Source organism: Petaurus breviceps, unplaced genomic scaffold (genome assembly GCF_028583685.1).
Source record: "Petaurus breviceps papuanus isolate PSGF00001 unplaced genomic scaffold, PetGlider_PUasm1.0 79, whole genome shotgun sequence".
NCBI lineage: Eukaryota > Metazoa > Chordata > Mammalia > Diprotodontia > Petauridae > Petaurus > Petaurus breviceps.
Genome location: NW_027186523.1, coordinates 16957174 through 16974656, shown reverse-complemented (window position 1 = coordinate 16974656; position 17483 = coordinate 16957174). Strand labels below are relative to the sequence as shown.

The 17483-nt window shown below is 38.2% G+C and overlaps 1 protein-coding gene across 6 annotated transcripts in view; it reads left to right on the top strand.

Moving 5' to 3' along the window:
- The window catches only part of FRMD4A (FERM domain containing 4A), a 416929-nt gene that overhangs the window by 290259 nt on the left and 109187 nt on the right, over positions 1 to 17483 (top strand). For all 6 annotated transcript variants that reach the window (XM_069106435.1, XM_069106434.1, XM_069106433.1 and 3 more), the window contains exon 8: positions 9592 to 9675. In XM_069106435.1, the coding sequence (XP_068962536.1) occupies positions 9592 to 9675 (84 nt within the window). The remainder of the gene's footprint in view (positions 1 to 9591; positions 9676 to 17483) is intronic.

The following is a 17483-nucleotide window of genomic DNA, read 5'->3' as shown; positions in this document are numbered from 1 at the left end:
TGAAAAACTGTACTTGACACCCAGAAACACTACATTCTTGTTCCATATAAAAGAAAAGCTTTTGATATTTTATCTCAAATACATCATGTGATTGTGTTGTCACCAGCCTAGAAAGAAATAGCATTAGTATTTTTTTTCGTTTTCTAAAATATATCCCATTCTTTTTAAGAGCATTTGTAAGTAACTTCAGTATTGACTGGAGTTTTCAAAATCTATAAAGTACTATTTTAGTCTTCTCAGTTATACAAAACAATGTGTTTTGAATAGGCTCACAGGATAAAGAAATAGTAACAAGTGAACTATTACCAAAAATTACTACCAAAGGACAAAGAGCTAGTTTTCTTCTGAAATACTTGCCCTCCCCCCAGTAATAAAAACATTTATACAGATTATTATATTAATCAAAATGATAGAAATTATTTTCCTGCCTCTCCAACAGACAGTATTAAAATAAGCTGTTCATTTAAGCTCACAGGATGCCTTACCTTCTAATGTCATTATTTTGAACTTATATAAATGTCTTCTCCCCACAATCTCTAAGTTGAGTCGATTTCAAATAATTAATTGTACCGTTTGATCATTTGAGATTTTTTGCTTGTGAGAGAGAAAGAGAGAGTGTGTGTTTGTGTGTTTGTGTGTGTGTGTGTGTGTGTGTGTGTGTGTGTGAGATTGGCCCAATGAGATTCAACAGCTATTACTATTATCAGAGCTAGTAGAAAGTTAGTAGATTTTCTGAACCCCTGGGATGATTAGTAAGAATAGCCAGACAGTGATGTTAAGGGTATGAAACTGAAGTAACTTGTCATTAGCTGTTAGAAAGTTTAGATTTTTGCTTGCTGGGAAATTTGATGGCAGAATGGGGGGAAAGAGAGGAGAAGAAAGAACCTTTTAAAACTGAAATATCCCAAATCTATTCTCAACCCCAAAGAAAATTACTTGGGGAGAATTTGAACTGATCTGATTCCTATTTTGGGTAACTTGGAGGGGAGGAATATTTCCCTCTACAATTTGCAAATAACTTCAAAGACCTTGAAGGTCGAAGATAATTTAGGAACAATTGAAACTTAGTAGTCTGGTAAGACCTCTTCAGAGGAACAGAATCCAGAATCTGCAAGAATTTGAAACAAAATGGTAAATAAGGAAGTTACCATCCTACATTGCTATAGAAATCTTTGGTTCATATATAGAGCAACATTGTACATAGTTTTAAATTTTTTAACAACAGAGTTTCACATCCTTAGAATGGAGGGAAGAGTTTTATTGTAGGCTGTGTTCATAGGGTGTGTACTTCTAAATGTATAAAAACAATACCAAAAGAAGGAAACTAATGTGGCAGCCACTCTCTTTCATTATGTAATTCTTTGATTTCATAGTCTCTGAATTGACATTGTACCTTTCACCTAAAAAAACCTCAGAGGTTTATGCTGTAAAGTCAACATATAGATTGCTAATACATTAAGTTCACACCTTTAGATAGACAGATAATGCATTTAAATGGGTAACTACTGACTATGTTCCTAGTACTGATCTAATTATGGATACGAGTGCAGAAAACAAGTAAACAAGACAGTCCCCGCCCTCAAAGTGCTTACTTTCTAATGGTGAAGGTAACATATAAGGGAATGCTCAAAAATGGGAAATGCAGAGGTGGTATAGAAAGCTCACCTGCTAGAATTCAATTTTCAAGGGGTATAGTCCAAGATAGGGGTGGGGGACAGGGTGTGTCAGAATGATGGCAGAAATGCAAGCATCTTGAAACTGTTAAGAAATGATCTCATTCAGTTCCTTCATTTTTCAGAAAATGAAACTGAGTTTTAACTAAGAGGGTTGTTTTTTACCCAAGGTTACATTGTTAGTTAGTTGCAAAGACAAGACTAGAACTCAAATCTCTTTCTAGGTCAACACTTTTCCTGCTACACCAGCTCTGAAGCCTCTTAAGCAGGGTTTCTTAACCAGTGAAATGGTCAAATTGGGGGATGGTTTGTTTTTAGCATTTTGATAACTATGTTTCAGTAGCCTTGTAATCCTCTTTATTTGCTTTTATGCATTTAAAACCGTTATTGTGAGAAAGGTCTCCAGGCTTCATCAGATGCCAAAGGGACCCATGAAACAGAACAAAACAAAACAAAAAAGGTGAAAAACCTCTCTAGTCTAAAAGAAGAAATTAGAGAAAATTCTCAGTCTTGCTCTCTATAATGCAATAACCTGCCTAAATTGAAGAGCTGATAAGTAGAAAAGTCTTGAATTGTTTCTATTTCATTTGTTTTTGGTGTTATTTCAAAATATTACATCCTCCTACTAATAATATGGATTGTCATTGTTTTGCAATTTAAAGTCTAGTGGATTGTCTAGGGGCAGTGGGAGTTTAAATGATGTGTTCTGCCTTATACAGCTAATATGCATCTGGGCGGATATCATTCCATTTCTTCCTGATCCCAAGGAGGCAGCTTCTGCCTCTCATACCTTTTTCTTACTTAAGTTAGTTATACAACTTTTTTGTCTTTTTTATCAAAAATTCTGGAGGTAGGGTGGGGTCACATAAGCATATTTGGGTTTCACTTGTTTTATGGTTTACCTTAGGAAAGAGGACTTAGTAAACACACTTTATTGTACTAAGAGTTTTGATCATGGCAGAAATTTAAAATAAATGAATGCTTAGCTTTTGTAATAATAAGGCACATAAAAATGCCTAATTGTCATCCTCCACACTGACAACAATGATCTTACAATGGATCTTTATCCATGGCACAAAACAACATAGAATCTTGACTTTGGAGGAGCCCTCAAAATGTCACCTCATCTCCACCTTTGCCTACAGCATTGATGACTATTAGAAAACATATCGTAAAATCTCCCATGATGCTAAACTGCTTAACTTTTCCTTGTATACCTAAAAAGGGGGTGGGGGGTTTTTTCACAAACACTACCCACTGTTCTAGTATAGAGTAATTTTTACTTTAGCCATCTAAAATAAATGACTAACCCTCTGTGCCTTTTAGGGATCTGGAGAAAGAAATTCTACAGTCCTGCTTGGTGATTTCTAGTACAGTGACCACCTCACTGGACTGGTGAAAAAAACCTAATCATGTTTTATCTTTGTGAAATTTTAGTTAATTTGATAATTATATAGACTTCAACAAAACTAAGTGTGCATAGTTCAGATAGGTTAACTTGGCCAAAAACACATTTGAATATGTTATATTTTCAATATGTTCCTAGTTAGCCTATTATGTGACATCACTGTAGCTTTTCCAGTTTAGTTAATTTTTTTTTATACTAGCAAGGAAAACCATTTTAGAAAGACCACCTAAGCATATTCTGTTCCTCATTTTAATCATAGGCATCTCTGATTTTTCTGAGAGTTCTGCCCTGAAAAGATATTTTCTTTTTCTCCAAATGAGAACAAGCACATTTTGAATTCTGCTGACCCTTCTAATCTGGCATTTGCCTACTGCTACCTGCCCTTTGGAGCATTTGGCTGCATTTCCAAAAAACAAAAAAACTTTGCAGAATACTTTTTTAAAATCAGTTATTGGAAACTGCAGCTTCTCTCCTAATCTATTCCTGTGATTTCCCATGGCATTTAGAGGGCAACAGAAATCAGATAACACTCCACAGAAAAGACAGTGAATCAGAGACATAGATAACATAAATGATAAAAATAAAATTGTGGTGGCATTATTTTAAAAGTATCATATAGAATAGTGAACAAGAATGGGATTTTACTGACACCTTAACACCTAGTTCACTGTACTGTTCCATACTGTGTATGGCATATTCACTAAAAGTTAGCATGATGAGAATGAGTTACTTTAAAAGATTTAGAAATGTGATGATTATGGGCACTGAACTCTGTAGTGTTGGATAATGAGCTTGAATTCTGTCTCTTCCAGTTACAGGCTATTTGACCTTGGACAAGTCATTTTAACTTCTCTGTGCCCCACTTTCCTCAGTCTCTAAAATGAAGGGCTTATATTAGATATCATTGGTCCTCTTCAAAAATGAAGGACAGACAATTCAACTCAAGATGATCTAGGGTGCCTTCCAGATCTCAAAAACTATAATCTGGGGAGCAGCTAGGTGTTACAGTGAATAGAGCACTGGCCCTAGAGTCAGAAGGACCTGAGTCCAAATCCAGCCTCAGACACTTAACACTTGCTAGCCATGTGACCTTGGGCAAGTCACTTAAACCCTATTGCCCTGTCTTGCCCCCCCCCCAGAAAAGCAAAAACAAAAAAACTCAAACCCTATAATCCTATGTCAAAGCAGAAAACATTTCTTTTTTTCTTTTTAAAAATAAAATTTTATTTTTTCCATCAGCAAGAATCTACCTTTTCTCCCTCCCACACCTCCCCAATTTGAGAATGAAAAAGAAATAGAACACCTGTTACAAATATGGATTGTAAAGCAAAATACAATTTTCACATTGGCCATGTCCAAAAAAACATGTTTCATTTTGTAGTTTTACTCCTTTACCTCTCTCTCAGGACATGGGTAGCATGTTTCATCATCAGTCCTCTGGAATTATAGGTGGTCATTACACTTTTCAGAATTCCCCAACTGTTCAAAGTTGTCTGTTATTACAACATTGCTATCATTGTATAAAAATTCTCCTGGTTCTACTCACTTCAGTCACTCTGCATCATTTCATACAGGTTTTCCTGAAACAGCACCTTCATCATTCTTTCCAGCACAATAGAATTCCATGACATTTATATACAATAACTTATTCAGCCACTTCCCAATTTATAGACACCCCCCCTCAATTTCCAAATCTTTTTTTAGCACAAATAAAAAGCTGATAAAATATTTTTGTACATCCTTGGGATTTGTTTTGGAAAGCATTATTTCTTAGTGATAAAAAAACAAAAGACTATTTTGATATGCTTGTTGGTCTGCACACACATAGGTCTTTGGGAACAAAGTTCATTCTTTTGTAGCAGTCTCTCCTGGTTTTCAGCCACAAAGCACTTGATCCAGGTTATTTGGCAGAACTAAAAACTTCCTTTAGTTAATGCAGATGTTTATGAGATAGACAAGGGTAAACATAACATTTACTTCATGTTTATTCTTTGGGAAAGATTAAATGTCATGGACCTCTTCCAGATTTTAATGAATTGAACCTGGGGGGTTATATTTTTCTATGCAACCTTACCCCGAGGGATATCTAGTGAACCTGTTGAGAGCTTAAGAAGTCAAATATGTGACTGTCACCAGGAAAATGTTTGCCAACAAATTGGGTGTTTGGTAGGTAAGAAGATCCTTTCCGCCATTTCTCCTTCCCCAAACACACTTTAGGTGTAATGATCATGAGTAAATCCCAAACTAAGTCTCTTTGACTCTTTCAAAAAAGCCCTGCAATTGATTCTCTGACATATCCTGACACATGGAGAAAAAAAAAATGTGATCTAGGTCCTGTTTACAATGGTTTCTGAACCACCCTCAGAGGCTGAATCCTTCCTGCACATCTTTGTTGGATTGATCTTTTATCATAATACATAACTGCTTAAAAATCTTCAGTGACTTCTCTTTGCCCATAAAATTTCAAATCTCCATAATCTTCTCCCTCCTTATGATACCAAGTTTGTGTTTTAATTGTGCATAAACATCCACTCTGAATCAGGCAGATTGAGCCATCCAAGGTGTGTCCCCTAAAACACACCTTGAGCATTGCTTTGTAAACACCTAAAGTCATGCCACGGCCTTCACCAAGGCTGCTCTTCCACTTCTCTCCAACTACATCACTCTTGACCACCTCGAAGAACTTGCTTCATTTCCCACCCATAGTGGCTTGTGGTGCTGGTTTCTGTTGTTCCTCCTCCAAACTTCTTTTCATGTACTATTTGCACCAATCATTTGACCAAGATGGCAGAGGAGAGAGACAGACAGACAGACAGACAGACAGAGAGACAGAGAGAGACAGACAGAGAGAGAGAGACAGAGAGAGAGACATACAGACAGACAGACAGAGACAGAGAGAGAGAGACAGAGAAAGACAGACAGAGACAGAGAGAGAGACAGACAGACAGAGACAGAGAGAGAGACAGAGACAGACAGACAGAGACAGAGAGAGACAGACAGACAGAGACAGAGAGACAGAGACAGAGAGAGACAGAGACAGAGAGACAGACAGAGAGACAGAGAGAGAGACATACAGACAGACAGACAGAGACAGAGAGAGAGACAGAGAAAGACAGACACACAGACAGAGACAGACAGACAGAGACAGAGACAGACAGAGACAGAGAGACAGACAGAGAGACAGACAGACACAGACAGACAGAGACAGAGAGAGACAGAGAGAGAGACAGAGACAGAGAGGGAGAGGGAGAGGGAAGGAGAGAGAGAGAAACAGAGAGAGAGAGAGACAGAGAGAGAGGGAGAGGGAGAGGGAAGGAGAGAGAGAGACAGAGACAGAGAGAGAGACAGAGAGACAGAGAGAGGGAGAGGGAAGGAGAGAGAGAGAGAGACAGAGACAGAGAGAGAGAGACAGAGAGAGAATGTGATATCTTCCCCCAACTAGATTATAAACTCTATGAGGACAGGATTGTATTATATACTTTTTCTATTTCCAGAAGCATTTAATACAGTGCTTTGCATATAAAGGCCCACAGTCAGGGGTATTTTTGAACTAGCCTGAGCCTGCTTGCAAGAACTAACTGATAAATTTCAGTGTGAGCATTTACATCTCAAATTAGGGGTCAATTTATTATTTTGTTGAATCTGGTTCTGCACTGGGAGTATTGTGGGCCATATGCACAGTGTGTTGGATACCTCTGATCTAAACTTAGGAATATAATGAAAAAATGGTAATAATGCATATTAAACTTAAAAGTATATCATGTACATTATGCATTTCCCCCCTCTGGAGAGCAAGCTATTAAACATTTACCAGAACATGACTGTCCCTAGTGCACATTTGACAGAGAATTGGAAGAGGCCTTCAAAGGCATCTAGTCCAACCTACTCACCACATTACCACCATTTCACAGATGAGAAAAATGAGACTTTAAGAGTCAAAATCATTTGCCCAACAGGGAGAATATGATAGAGCCAGAATTCATCGGTTGATAAGTCCTTTTTTTGTAGAATATTCCATATTAAGTAGTCCTTTTATAGAATATTCCATATTAAATATTCAATGTCTTAGAAAATGAGAAATAGAATATTTCCTTCTTGTCCATCACTTCATGCCCCAGGCTCACAGATCCCAAAGCAGCTCTTTGTTACCTTTTTGGTAGACAGTTTCTATGTCCACCAGTGTGGTAAAGCAGGATGAGCTTAGCTTTGGAAGCAAAGGTCCTAAATTCAAATTCTGTCTCTGATAATGATATGACTTTGGATAAGTTATTCAACCTCCATAGGCATCAGTTTTTCTCATCTGCAAAAAGAAGAGACTTGACTAGATGACCTCTGCAGTTTCTCCTAGTTCTAGACTTATGATTCTATGATCAATTAATTATTTCCATCCATGTTCATGGACCTCCTGAAATCTATTCATGAACCCCTTGATTGTGTGGACCCCAGGTCAAGAGCCTCTGGCATAACAGAAGAAGGAAAGTGTCCAGAACAAAGCCTTTGGAGACACCTATGGTTAATAGTCATAACTTAGATGAAAGCCAAGCGAGAGAGACAGAGAAATGGTTAGACAGATAAGAGGAGAGCCAAAAGATAAGAGTCTAGAAAACCTAGAGGGATAAGAATATCCAATAAAAGAGGGTTCTTAACTGTGTTGAAGTTTGCAGAGGGATCAAGAAGGATGAGGATTGAGAAAAAGTCATTAGATTTGGCAATTAAATGTCACTGTTGACTTTTGAGAGAGCAACTGACTTCAAATGAGACCAGAAAACCAACTGCAAAGGGTTGAGTAAGAGAATAGAAAGTGTATGCACCAATTGTGAAGATTTTCTCAAGAAGTTTAGCTAAAAATGAAGTTGAGAGATATAGATCTATAGCCTACAGGAATGGTGGGGTCAAGCAGGGGCATTTTACAATGTAGGAGACATAGGTATGTTTAGAGACAGCAGGAAATGAGCCATTGGATAGAGAGTAGGGATGATAAAGCAGGCAATCCATTGGAGAAGACAGAATCAGTTGAGGCTTGTGTTTGCCTTGGCCAAGAGAAGGTTCACTTCTTCAAAAGAGACAGGAGACAGAAGTGAAAAGGGAGATTTATTTCACCCAGGACCAAAGAGCTATCTATTTATCCCCCATAAATCCAGTGGGGCCTGGCAGCATTCTAGGTGAAGAGACTCCCCTCCTGTGTTAGGCTGTTCCAGGGATAAAGCATTTCTGTTCCCAGGAAGTACACTGAGTACTTCTGTACTTCCTCACCAAACAGGTTTCAGTAGTTGTGAAATAATCTGGGCATCTGCCCTATACCTTTCAAGTAGTCTTTGGACCTCAACAGAAACAGAATCTATATGATCTGTATGTTGGAAAATGAAATTTTAAAAAAAATTTTAAGTTAAAAAATGTATTGTTATATTTGCAGTATTTTTTTACATCACCAAAATTTCCTCTAATACCTTTCCTCTCTCCCAGTCTCAGAGAACCATCCCAAATAACAAATATAAAGAAAAAGAGAGGAGAAAACATCAAAAACTGATCAATACATCTTTCAAAAGTCTGAAATTATGTACAATGTACCATACATCTGAAAAGAAGTATGGTGTGGGTGTTTTCTTATATCCCTTCTTTGAAGCAATATTTGTTCTTTGTAATTTCACAACATTAGTTTTTGATTGCTTTGTGGATGATATAATCATTATGTATATTGTTTTCTTTGCTCTGCTTACTTTACTCTTCATCAGATCATATAAATCTTTCCAGACTTCTCTGTATTCATCATACTCTTCATTTCTTATAACACAGCATTATTCCATTACATTCATATACCACAGTTTTTTAGTTTATTCCCAATTGATGAGCATAGACTTTATTTCCAATTCTTTAAAAAGTGATGCTATCAGTATTTTAGTGTACATGGTGATTTAAAAATTTATTTTCAGTGTGCAGTCATTCTCAGAAAACAGATCTGATGTTGTAATAGGCCATCAAACAGGATTATTAGGAAGGCATAAGTTCTATGGTTACCAGTTTCTTAGAGCCACTGTTTGGCTCATGGAAAAATCTCATGGAAAAACATTAACAAAGGTATGTGTTTCCCCCAGTAGGCCTTTCTGTCACCACCCCTGCCCCCACCACAGACCACCTCTGCTCTCTTCCTTCACTTTTCACACCTTCCCTCATGCAGAGCCACTCAGAGTATTCATTCTGTCCTACTCCACTCCACATACAACAGGATGTCTGCCTGTAAGAACTCTGCTGTGGTTTTTGCATTGGAAGTAAAAACTGTTCTACTCTGGGTGTGTTTATGTGTCTGTGGGTTGTGTGAAGATAGTGGTATTTTTTTTTCAAAGAAAGGCTCTATATAATAAATAGAAAGAGTTCCTACCACTTGTCAGTAAAAGTAAGTAGATGTAGATAGACTCTCTGGGGCAGGCAGCTGGGGTAGGGCACATCATTTTTGAGGTTGTCTTCTAAGAGTCTGAGCCTCTTTCTTTGCATTGTTTCTCATTTCTTTTTCAGCAATGAAATTGTAAGGAGCGATTTGAAGAAGCTGCCAGCACTTCCCACCCAAGCACTGAAGGAGCATCCATCCCTGGCTTACTGGTAACCTACCCATAAATCTCCAGATTTTAGCCATCACTTTGTCCTTCCCTTGCATGCCTGAAAATTAAGTCTCTTCACCTGTCCATTCCTCTGCCATGCTAACCAGAAAGGATTCTCCCATCTGTCCTTTGTCCTATACATTCTATAAGGCTGGGGAAGCACATTTCAATAACCTTGGGTGTGCATCAGATTCCTTTGAAGGGGAGGGCTCTTTGTGAGATTGTATATAATCTGTGAAATAAAACACTGGGTTCTGTGACCATGAGAAGCAGTGAGTTTTGTTTTTAATCTGCTCTCTATGGTTTCATTTTGGAATCCTTGCTTTCTTCTAGAGCCTTTTATCTACTTCTAGAGTTTCATTTTGGGAGTATTATCATCTAATGTCAGATATGCAAGGTTTCATGATGTTGGGGAAATGACAGGATTTTTTTTCTTCTTTGCAAAAGAGATAGAGCCATTCTTTACCTCCACCTTTCCACATCTCCAAAACCAGCAACCATGTAACATAATACTCTAGTTAACTATAGGACTTTCAGTGACTGATTAGAAGTGAATTAGAAATTTGAAAAGTTCCCAGCTCAGTGTTTTGTTCATGAATGAGTAGGACTGGCATTCCTATAATGCATGTTGAAATGATCTCTGACTTTTTTCCCCATTTTCTAAAAAATTTTTTCCAATCTTCTTAAGAGCATTTTAAGATAACCTACCAGGAAGCTTTAGAACTCTTTGCAGTATGAAACAGTATTCAGAAAATAACATTCTGAAATAACTACTCTAGGCTGTTTAACAAAAAAAAAATATTACAAGTTAGAGGGAAGTCAACCCTGATATACTAGAAGATAGCCCTTTTTAAAACATTTATAAATTTACGTTCTGAGATACATGTATTGCCTTTGTTTCACTTTGCCTGGACATATTTTCCACTAAAAAAATAGTATTTCTAAAATGAAAGTAGTTTTAGCAAGTCTCTTTAGCTAAGAAAGGGCATGTCAATATTACAAATGCAAAACATGTTTATACTTATCTCAAAAAATCCCTTTTGCCTCAGAGACAGAATAATACTTAGGGAATTAACCTGGAAGTTGGGAAATTTATGTATTCACTAGGACATAGTTATTCTGATTTTCAGTGTGATCATATCTCTAAATTTACCTCTATGATTGAATCATGGACTATCAGAGCTAGAAGGGACCTCCGAGGTCATCTAGTCCAGACTTTTGATTTTACAGATGAGGAAATTGAGGCCCAGGGATGGGAAGTGACTTGGGTGAGGTTAGAGAGCTAGTTAGTGGTAATGCAACGTTTGGCTTTTTTTCAATTCTAAAATGCACATGTTATTGCTGTCCTTAAAAAAAATGCCATCAAGGTTAGTACATAATAGTTGTTTGTTTTATAATGTACTATTCTGTAGAATTATAATTGACTGAGTAAAACAAAATCTATTTAACCTACAGGCAATTGAGCTGCATAAACTTCCAGACCTATAGTCTTTTAATCGTGTGCACTCATGCAAAAAAAAAAAATACATGTTTTTTTTACTTTTTCTTTCAAAGCCACTGACCATTATCCCCTAGATTCTTCTGCCCTCTGATGATTGTACATCCTACAATGTGGTCCTATAATTCCACCATTGGTGCACATGACTACACTCTCAGGCCAGACACGAAAGGGGTGGGAGTGAAAGGGGGTAAACTAGTGAAGTCTTTTCTCTCTTCTAGAATTAGAGGATATTTGCCACCAAGAATCAGAAGGGGGTGGATCGATCTAGTCACTACTAGAACAGATGTAGTCACTACTTATCTTTTAGTTTAGGGGAGAGATCCATCTCTATCCCTCAGTCACGTGTGCCTATCTTCATCCAGTTCCAAGCACTTTGTAATCACTTATGTTCATTGGTTCATCATTTGCATGTTAATGAATTCATTATCCATCCCCACTCCACCCCTAGCACTCTATAGGCTCCCTGAAATAACTGTTTAAATTCTAATAGAATCATACTTATTATTTTTCATCATGAAAATATTTTACATGCATTATATAATTATGCAAGAGTCCTATCAAGTGAAAGGGAATTCTCCCACCACCCTCTCCTCTCTTTCTCTGTCTTTTCTTCTTCTTCCTCCTCCTCCTCTCTCTCACTCACATACAAGCATACACCACGCATATATTCATGTATATAACTCCCCCAACTTCATTCATTGGCTTTCTTTTTGATATACAGATTTCTTTACCCATTGCCTCCCCCCACATTATACCCACAATAGACCATAGTTGTTCTATCTTCATTCTTTACCTATCCCCTTTAGGGCCACACTATTCTTGTCTATGTGCCCCCATTGAGACCCAGGTGGGCAATCACCAGCCTCCTTGCTTTTCTCAGAATGATTGGAGAGTAAGTCTAGGGCTTTGTTTTCCAAGCAGGTCCATTCAAGCTACTTAGCCTGGTTCCTGTATAAACAAGTCAGTGGCATGGACTCTCCTGATAACTCACTGCTGATTGAATAGGGCTCTTTTCCTCTTTGATTTTTTCATTGTTCTTGGCAGATATTCAGTACGTCAGCCCATTTCTTTGGAATTTTTCAGCAAAGGCCTTAAGGAAGGATATTTATATAATTATATTCTGTGCATATATATCTGCATATGGCATATGCTGATTATAGAAAAATAGAATCAAAAATATCTGTAATCCAAAGATGCTTGGGGGGGGGGGTTTCTTCTTCATCTCCAGCTATCATCATTCATCACTCATGTCAAATACTCTACATTATCAGATGGGAAGAAATATTCCAACTCATAAATCTGTATACCAGACCAAGCCCTTCTCCTCCCTAACCTAGAATCATAGACTGTAGAGCTGGAAAATAACTTGGATATCATGTAATCAAGCCACTTTATTTTAGAGACTAGGAATATTAAGTTCATAGACAACAAGTGCCTTGCCCATGATACAGCTTAAGTAAGTGGCATTCAAGTCTTCTGACTCTTGAGAATCCAGTGCAATTTACTCCATACCACAGTGTGCTTGTGCTTTGCCAAATGAAGGTCATACATCCCTTAGAGACAGACACCCCTCAGTAGAGAGCAGTATGCAGAGTAGATTCCCAGCCTGGGTCAGGGAAGGTATTGAGTTATCTAACTGGGATATCTAATGAGATATGCATTCTAATCCCAATATAACCTCTGATTTCTGTGTGACCTTGTACTAGGTCACTTAATTCTCAGTTACATCTGTAAAATGGGGCTAACAATAACAATATGTTTCCCCTAAATACTAATTGAAGGAGAATAAAAAGTCTTAGAATATAATTAGAAACTAATGAAAGGTACAGCATGATGCTGAGTAATAATATAATAACCTTTTCTGCTAAGATTACCCTAGAAGAGTCACTTAATTCTTCTGAACCTCTGCTTCTTCATTAGTAAAATGGGTATAATATTTGCACTAGCTACCTCACAAGGCTGGTTTGAAGAAAGCACTTTACGATCCTTTAAGAATTATAGAAGGGACAGCCCAGTAGCACAGTGAGTAAGAGCACTGGCCCCAGAGTTGAGATGACCTGGGATGAAATTCGGGCTTAGACACTTAGCACCCACCCAGAAACATCTGGCCATGTAACCTTGAGCAAGTTACTTAACCCCAATTGCTTAGGGGCAGCCAGGTGGCTCAGCAAGTAAGAGCACCAGCCCCCGTGTCGGGATGACCTGGGGGATTGAATCCTGGCTCAGATACTTAGCACCACACCCAGAAATAACTGGCCATGTAACCTTGAGCAAGTTACTTAACCCCAATTGCTTTAAAAAAAAAAAAAAAGAATTATAGAAACGTGAATGAGTATTGCTGCTGCTATACTATGCTGCTATACACCACCACCAAGAAAAATGGAACTAGGCAAGGACAATTTTAATTTAGACACAATTCCAAGCTTAAAACTAGTTAATAGTTAGCATTACACACACACACACACACACACACACACACACACACACACATACACACACATTAAAAGAAGGTAGCTGTCTTCATCTTTTCCTTTTATATAAGGTCCTCCTTTTGCTGCCCCCAGCCAATTAATTTTGTAAAGCTGGTTGATTGTAACTCCTGGATCATTCATAGGTTGTTCCACCCAGGAACAGTTGTTTTGATAAATGTTCAGTAACTGGTTCTATGGAGATAGGCAGCTAGGTGGTACAGTAAATAGAGTGCCAGACCTAGAGTCAGGAAACTCTTCCTCCTAAGTTCAAATCTGACCTCAGGCACTAACTAGCTGTGTGATCCTGGGCAAGCTACTTAACCCTGTTTGTCTGTTTCTTCATCTGTAAAATGGGCTGCAGAAGAAAATAGCAAACTACTCCAGTATCTTTGCCAAGAAAACCCCGATTGGGGTCACAAAGACTTGGACACAACTATACAGCAACATTTTGTCTCTGGAGATAAAATGTATGCAAGAAACATTTTAAAGTTTAACCTGAATTATTTTCTCCATTGCTTTCTTTCTTAAGTCTAAAGTAGACTATCAACAAAAAAATAAATGAATCAAGCCCTGGTTCATAGCATTTGCTGATTTCTGAGGTGCTAATTCTCACATTGAGATAATCAGTTCCAATTGGTTCCTTCAAAGCCCCTGGTTCTCCCTATTCTAGGCTGTTTCTCAGAAGTGAACCTGAGGTTGGTCAGGAGTTAAATGGCAAAAAGACCATGTATCTCAAGCATTTATGGGTTTCTCAGCTCATACCCTTAGTCACTGCACACTACAAATGAATTTATACAGGACAGAAGAGGTTTAAATTGAGGCTTAAAAAAGGAAAAAGTCTAGGCAAAAAGTAGTTAGTAGTTTTGGCATCACCAAATTGTCCCAAAGAGTGGAGGGAAAGTAGAATCTGGGGTGAAGGGGCCGTTATTCAGCTTGGAAAGTCCCATAGCTGTCTGCAGTTGCTAGCTTTTCACTTTAGGATATACTGGAGAGAGCACTGGCTGTAGAACCAGAAAACGTTGATTCAAACTCTCACTCTGACTCATATTCCCTTTGTCATATTAGATCAATCACTTAACTTCTGGCAGCCCCAATTTCTTCATTTGCAAAATTAAGAAGTTGAAATAGATTGCCTCTGATCTGGAATGAGTCTTTTTAGCTTTAAATCTATGATCTATCATCACCAGATCTAGTCAGTGGAAAACTGAACAGCTGAAGGGCCAGCTGACCATTTTTACATGTTTTGTTGGTGTCCATGTGCATAATTTAAAAGGTTTACACTGATTATTTTCCCTGGACTCTGCATAAGATGAAAAAAAAAAGTAAACAATGCCATGTGATATGACCAGGCTCTAGGAACTGACTTTGTAAGGGTGCCAGATCAGTGCAACATTTAGTGTAGGAGGTGGATTGGAACTTGGGAAAGCAGCTGTGGTATCTCCTGCTGCCTACTTGAAACTGACTTTCACTATCTCGTGTGACACAAAGCATTGTAAATGCACAGGCATATGTAAATATCTATAGACCAAGGATTCCTTTTGTTCTTGGATAAAATGCTGCTCAGTGATTTCCTTTGCCATGGTAGCATTTCTTTTCCCCCATGACTTGGAGCAGATTTACTAAGGTGAAAATGAAAAAAAAAGCCTCAGTAGAAACAGAGTGAATTCCTTTAAATTCCTGGACATCATGAAAATAGCAGTCTCAATGAAGAAAGCTGCCCCTTCCTTAAACTTACCCTGCCTCCTCTTCTTTCTTTGAGAGCAGTTTAAAATAGTAACAATTTACATCTAAATCTTTCGACCATATGAAGTGCTTTCCTCAAAAGAACGATGTGAAGTCTAAGTATTATTTTATCGCCATTTGACAGACAATTCACACTGAAAGGTTAAATTACTTGTCCAAAGTCATATATAGTTAGGAAATGTCACAGCCAGGATTCAAACCTGATTTCAAATTCAACACATATTTCAAAAATTCTGTGGAACTTTAATTGAAAAACAGAATACTGTGTATTCATTTTTTAAACCTTTTTTTTTTGGAGGGGGGAGGCAAGGCAGTTGGGGTTAAGTGACTTGCCCAAGGTCACACAGCTAGTTAAGTGTCAAGAGTCTGAAGCCAAATTTGAACTCAGGTCCTCCTGACTCCAGGGCCAGTGCTTTATTCACTGCATCACCTAGCTGTCACACTGTATATTTATGTAGCACACTTCAAATGAGCTCAGGACAGTTTGCAGAAATATGCAAATCTCAGTCATGAACAAAAAATCTCAAAATATTAGAAAAAAGATAGAGGAAAATTTAGGATAAATAAAATAAGTAAGTCTTGATTCTGCTCCTTTGCTACCTGTGTGATCTTGGGCCAGTTGCTTAACTTTTTCAAGCCTTGGTTTCCCTATCTGTAAAGTGAAGTGGTTGAACTAGATAACCTTCAGGGTCACTTTTAGTGACATGTCTATGGTTCTATGACTTCTTGAAGGGTTACTCTGTATAGTAGGTAGAAAATTCATTGAATTTTTTGTACCAGGACATAGTACATCTATGTTATAGATTCAATAGAAATTCATTGGTGATAGATCCATAATAGGTAGGCTACTAGCATGTGGTTAAGAGTTTTCCTAAACTTTTGATATTGAGATCATGCAGGACAACCAGGGTTTCTCACTCATGTTCCTTCAATACTGCTCTAGGAGGGAGTGCATGAGATTAAATGAGTCAACTATTGATCTCATTCAGTGTGGACTTTGTCTTTCCCTGGATGGAGTGGAGACCCTGTGGATTACCCTGAAAGCCTCTCTTTCCACTGTGCCCACCTTTTTTGCATCTGACCAGGTTTTCTGTCCTTCCCTTTGTGGCATGGAACCTTATAATCCCATGTTCCTTTTGAGGTTTTAAAATTATTTTTATTGCTGATAATATGTTTTAAAAGACACCTCATACAAAGGCTTACTCTTGTCCCACTCTTATCCACTGCTCATCTTTCTTATTGCTCTTAGAAAAAAAATAATCCAGAGTATGCTGGTCGTTTCATGATAGAAGTTGGGAAAAGGGGTTGAATTGAAAAGCTGGATTAGGGGTATGGGTGGAAAATTGAGTGAGGACTAGAGATAGTGCTGCTTCTAGTACTGGTGTCAGAGGAGCCAATGTTAACAATGAGGGAAGATCAACGCTTGGAGTTTGCCCTCCACTCAAACTTCTCCCTCTACCCTGACACTGAAAGCTCTGCTGCCACACAATTGAAACAGCCCTAGGGCAACGTGGTAAGTGGAGACTGGATGGAGATAGGAATGGAGGCAGTGAACCAGGGAAGGGTAGAAGACTGTGGGATCCAAAAGAGGGAGAGGAGAGAAAGCCCAAACAGTGACTAGGGCAGGTGAGGTGTGGGGGAAGGGAGAGGGGACATGGGACAGTATCCCCAATGCCATGGTCCATTCCTGGGTGAATTCAGTTACCTTTATTTAACAGAAATGAAACCAAGAAACATCCATTCTCCCATGAGGTGCAGTGATTGGACCATAGTTAGAACTCTGAACTTTTACCTCTCCTTCCAATATACTAAGTTATTGGCACATAGACATAGAATCAGCATAGTAACAGTACCATTAGTGTCATTAAGTAACACTTGTAGGAGGTGTTGGGTTACATTGGCAGGCCTACGAGATTAATGGGGGAAAAAAGAAAGGAAGAAAGGATTGAAGGGGGAAATAAAAAGATAGGGAAGAATGATATAAAGGAAAAGAGAAGAGAAAAAACAAAAGGTAAGGAAAAGAAAAGAAACATTGGAAGGAATCAAGGAAGGGAGAGAGAGAGAGAGAGAGAGAGAGAGAGAGAGAGAGAGAGA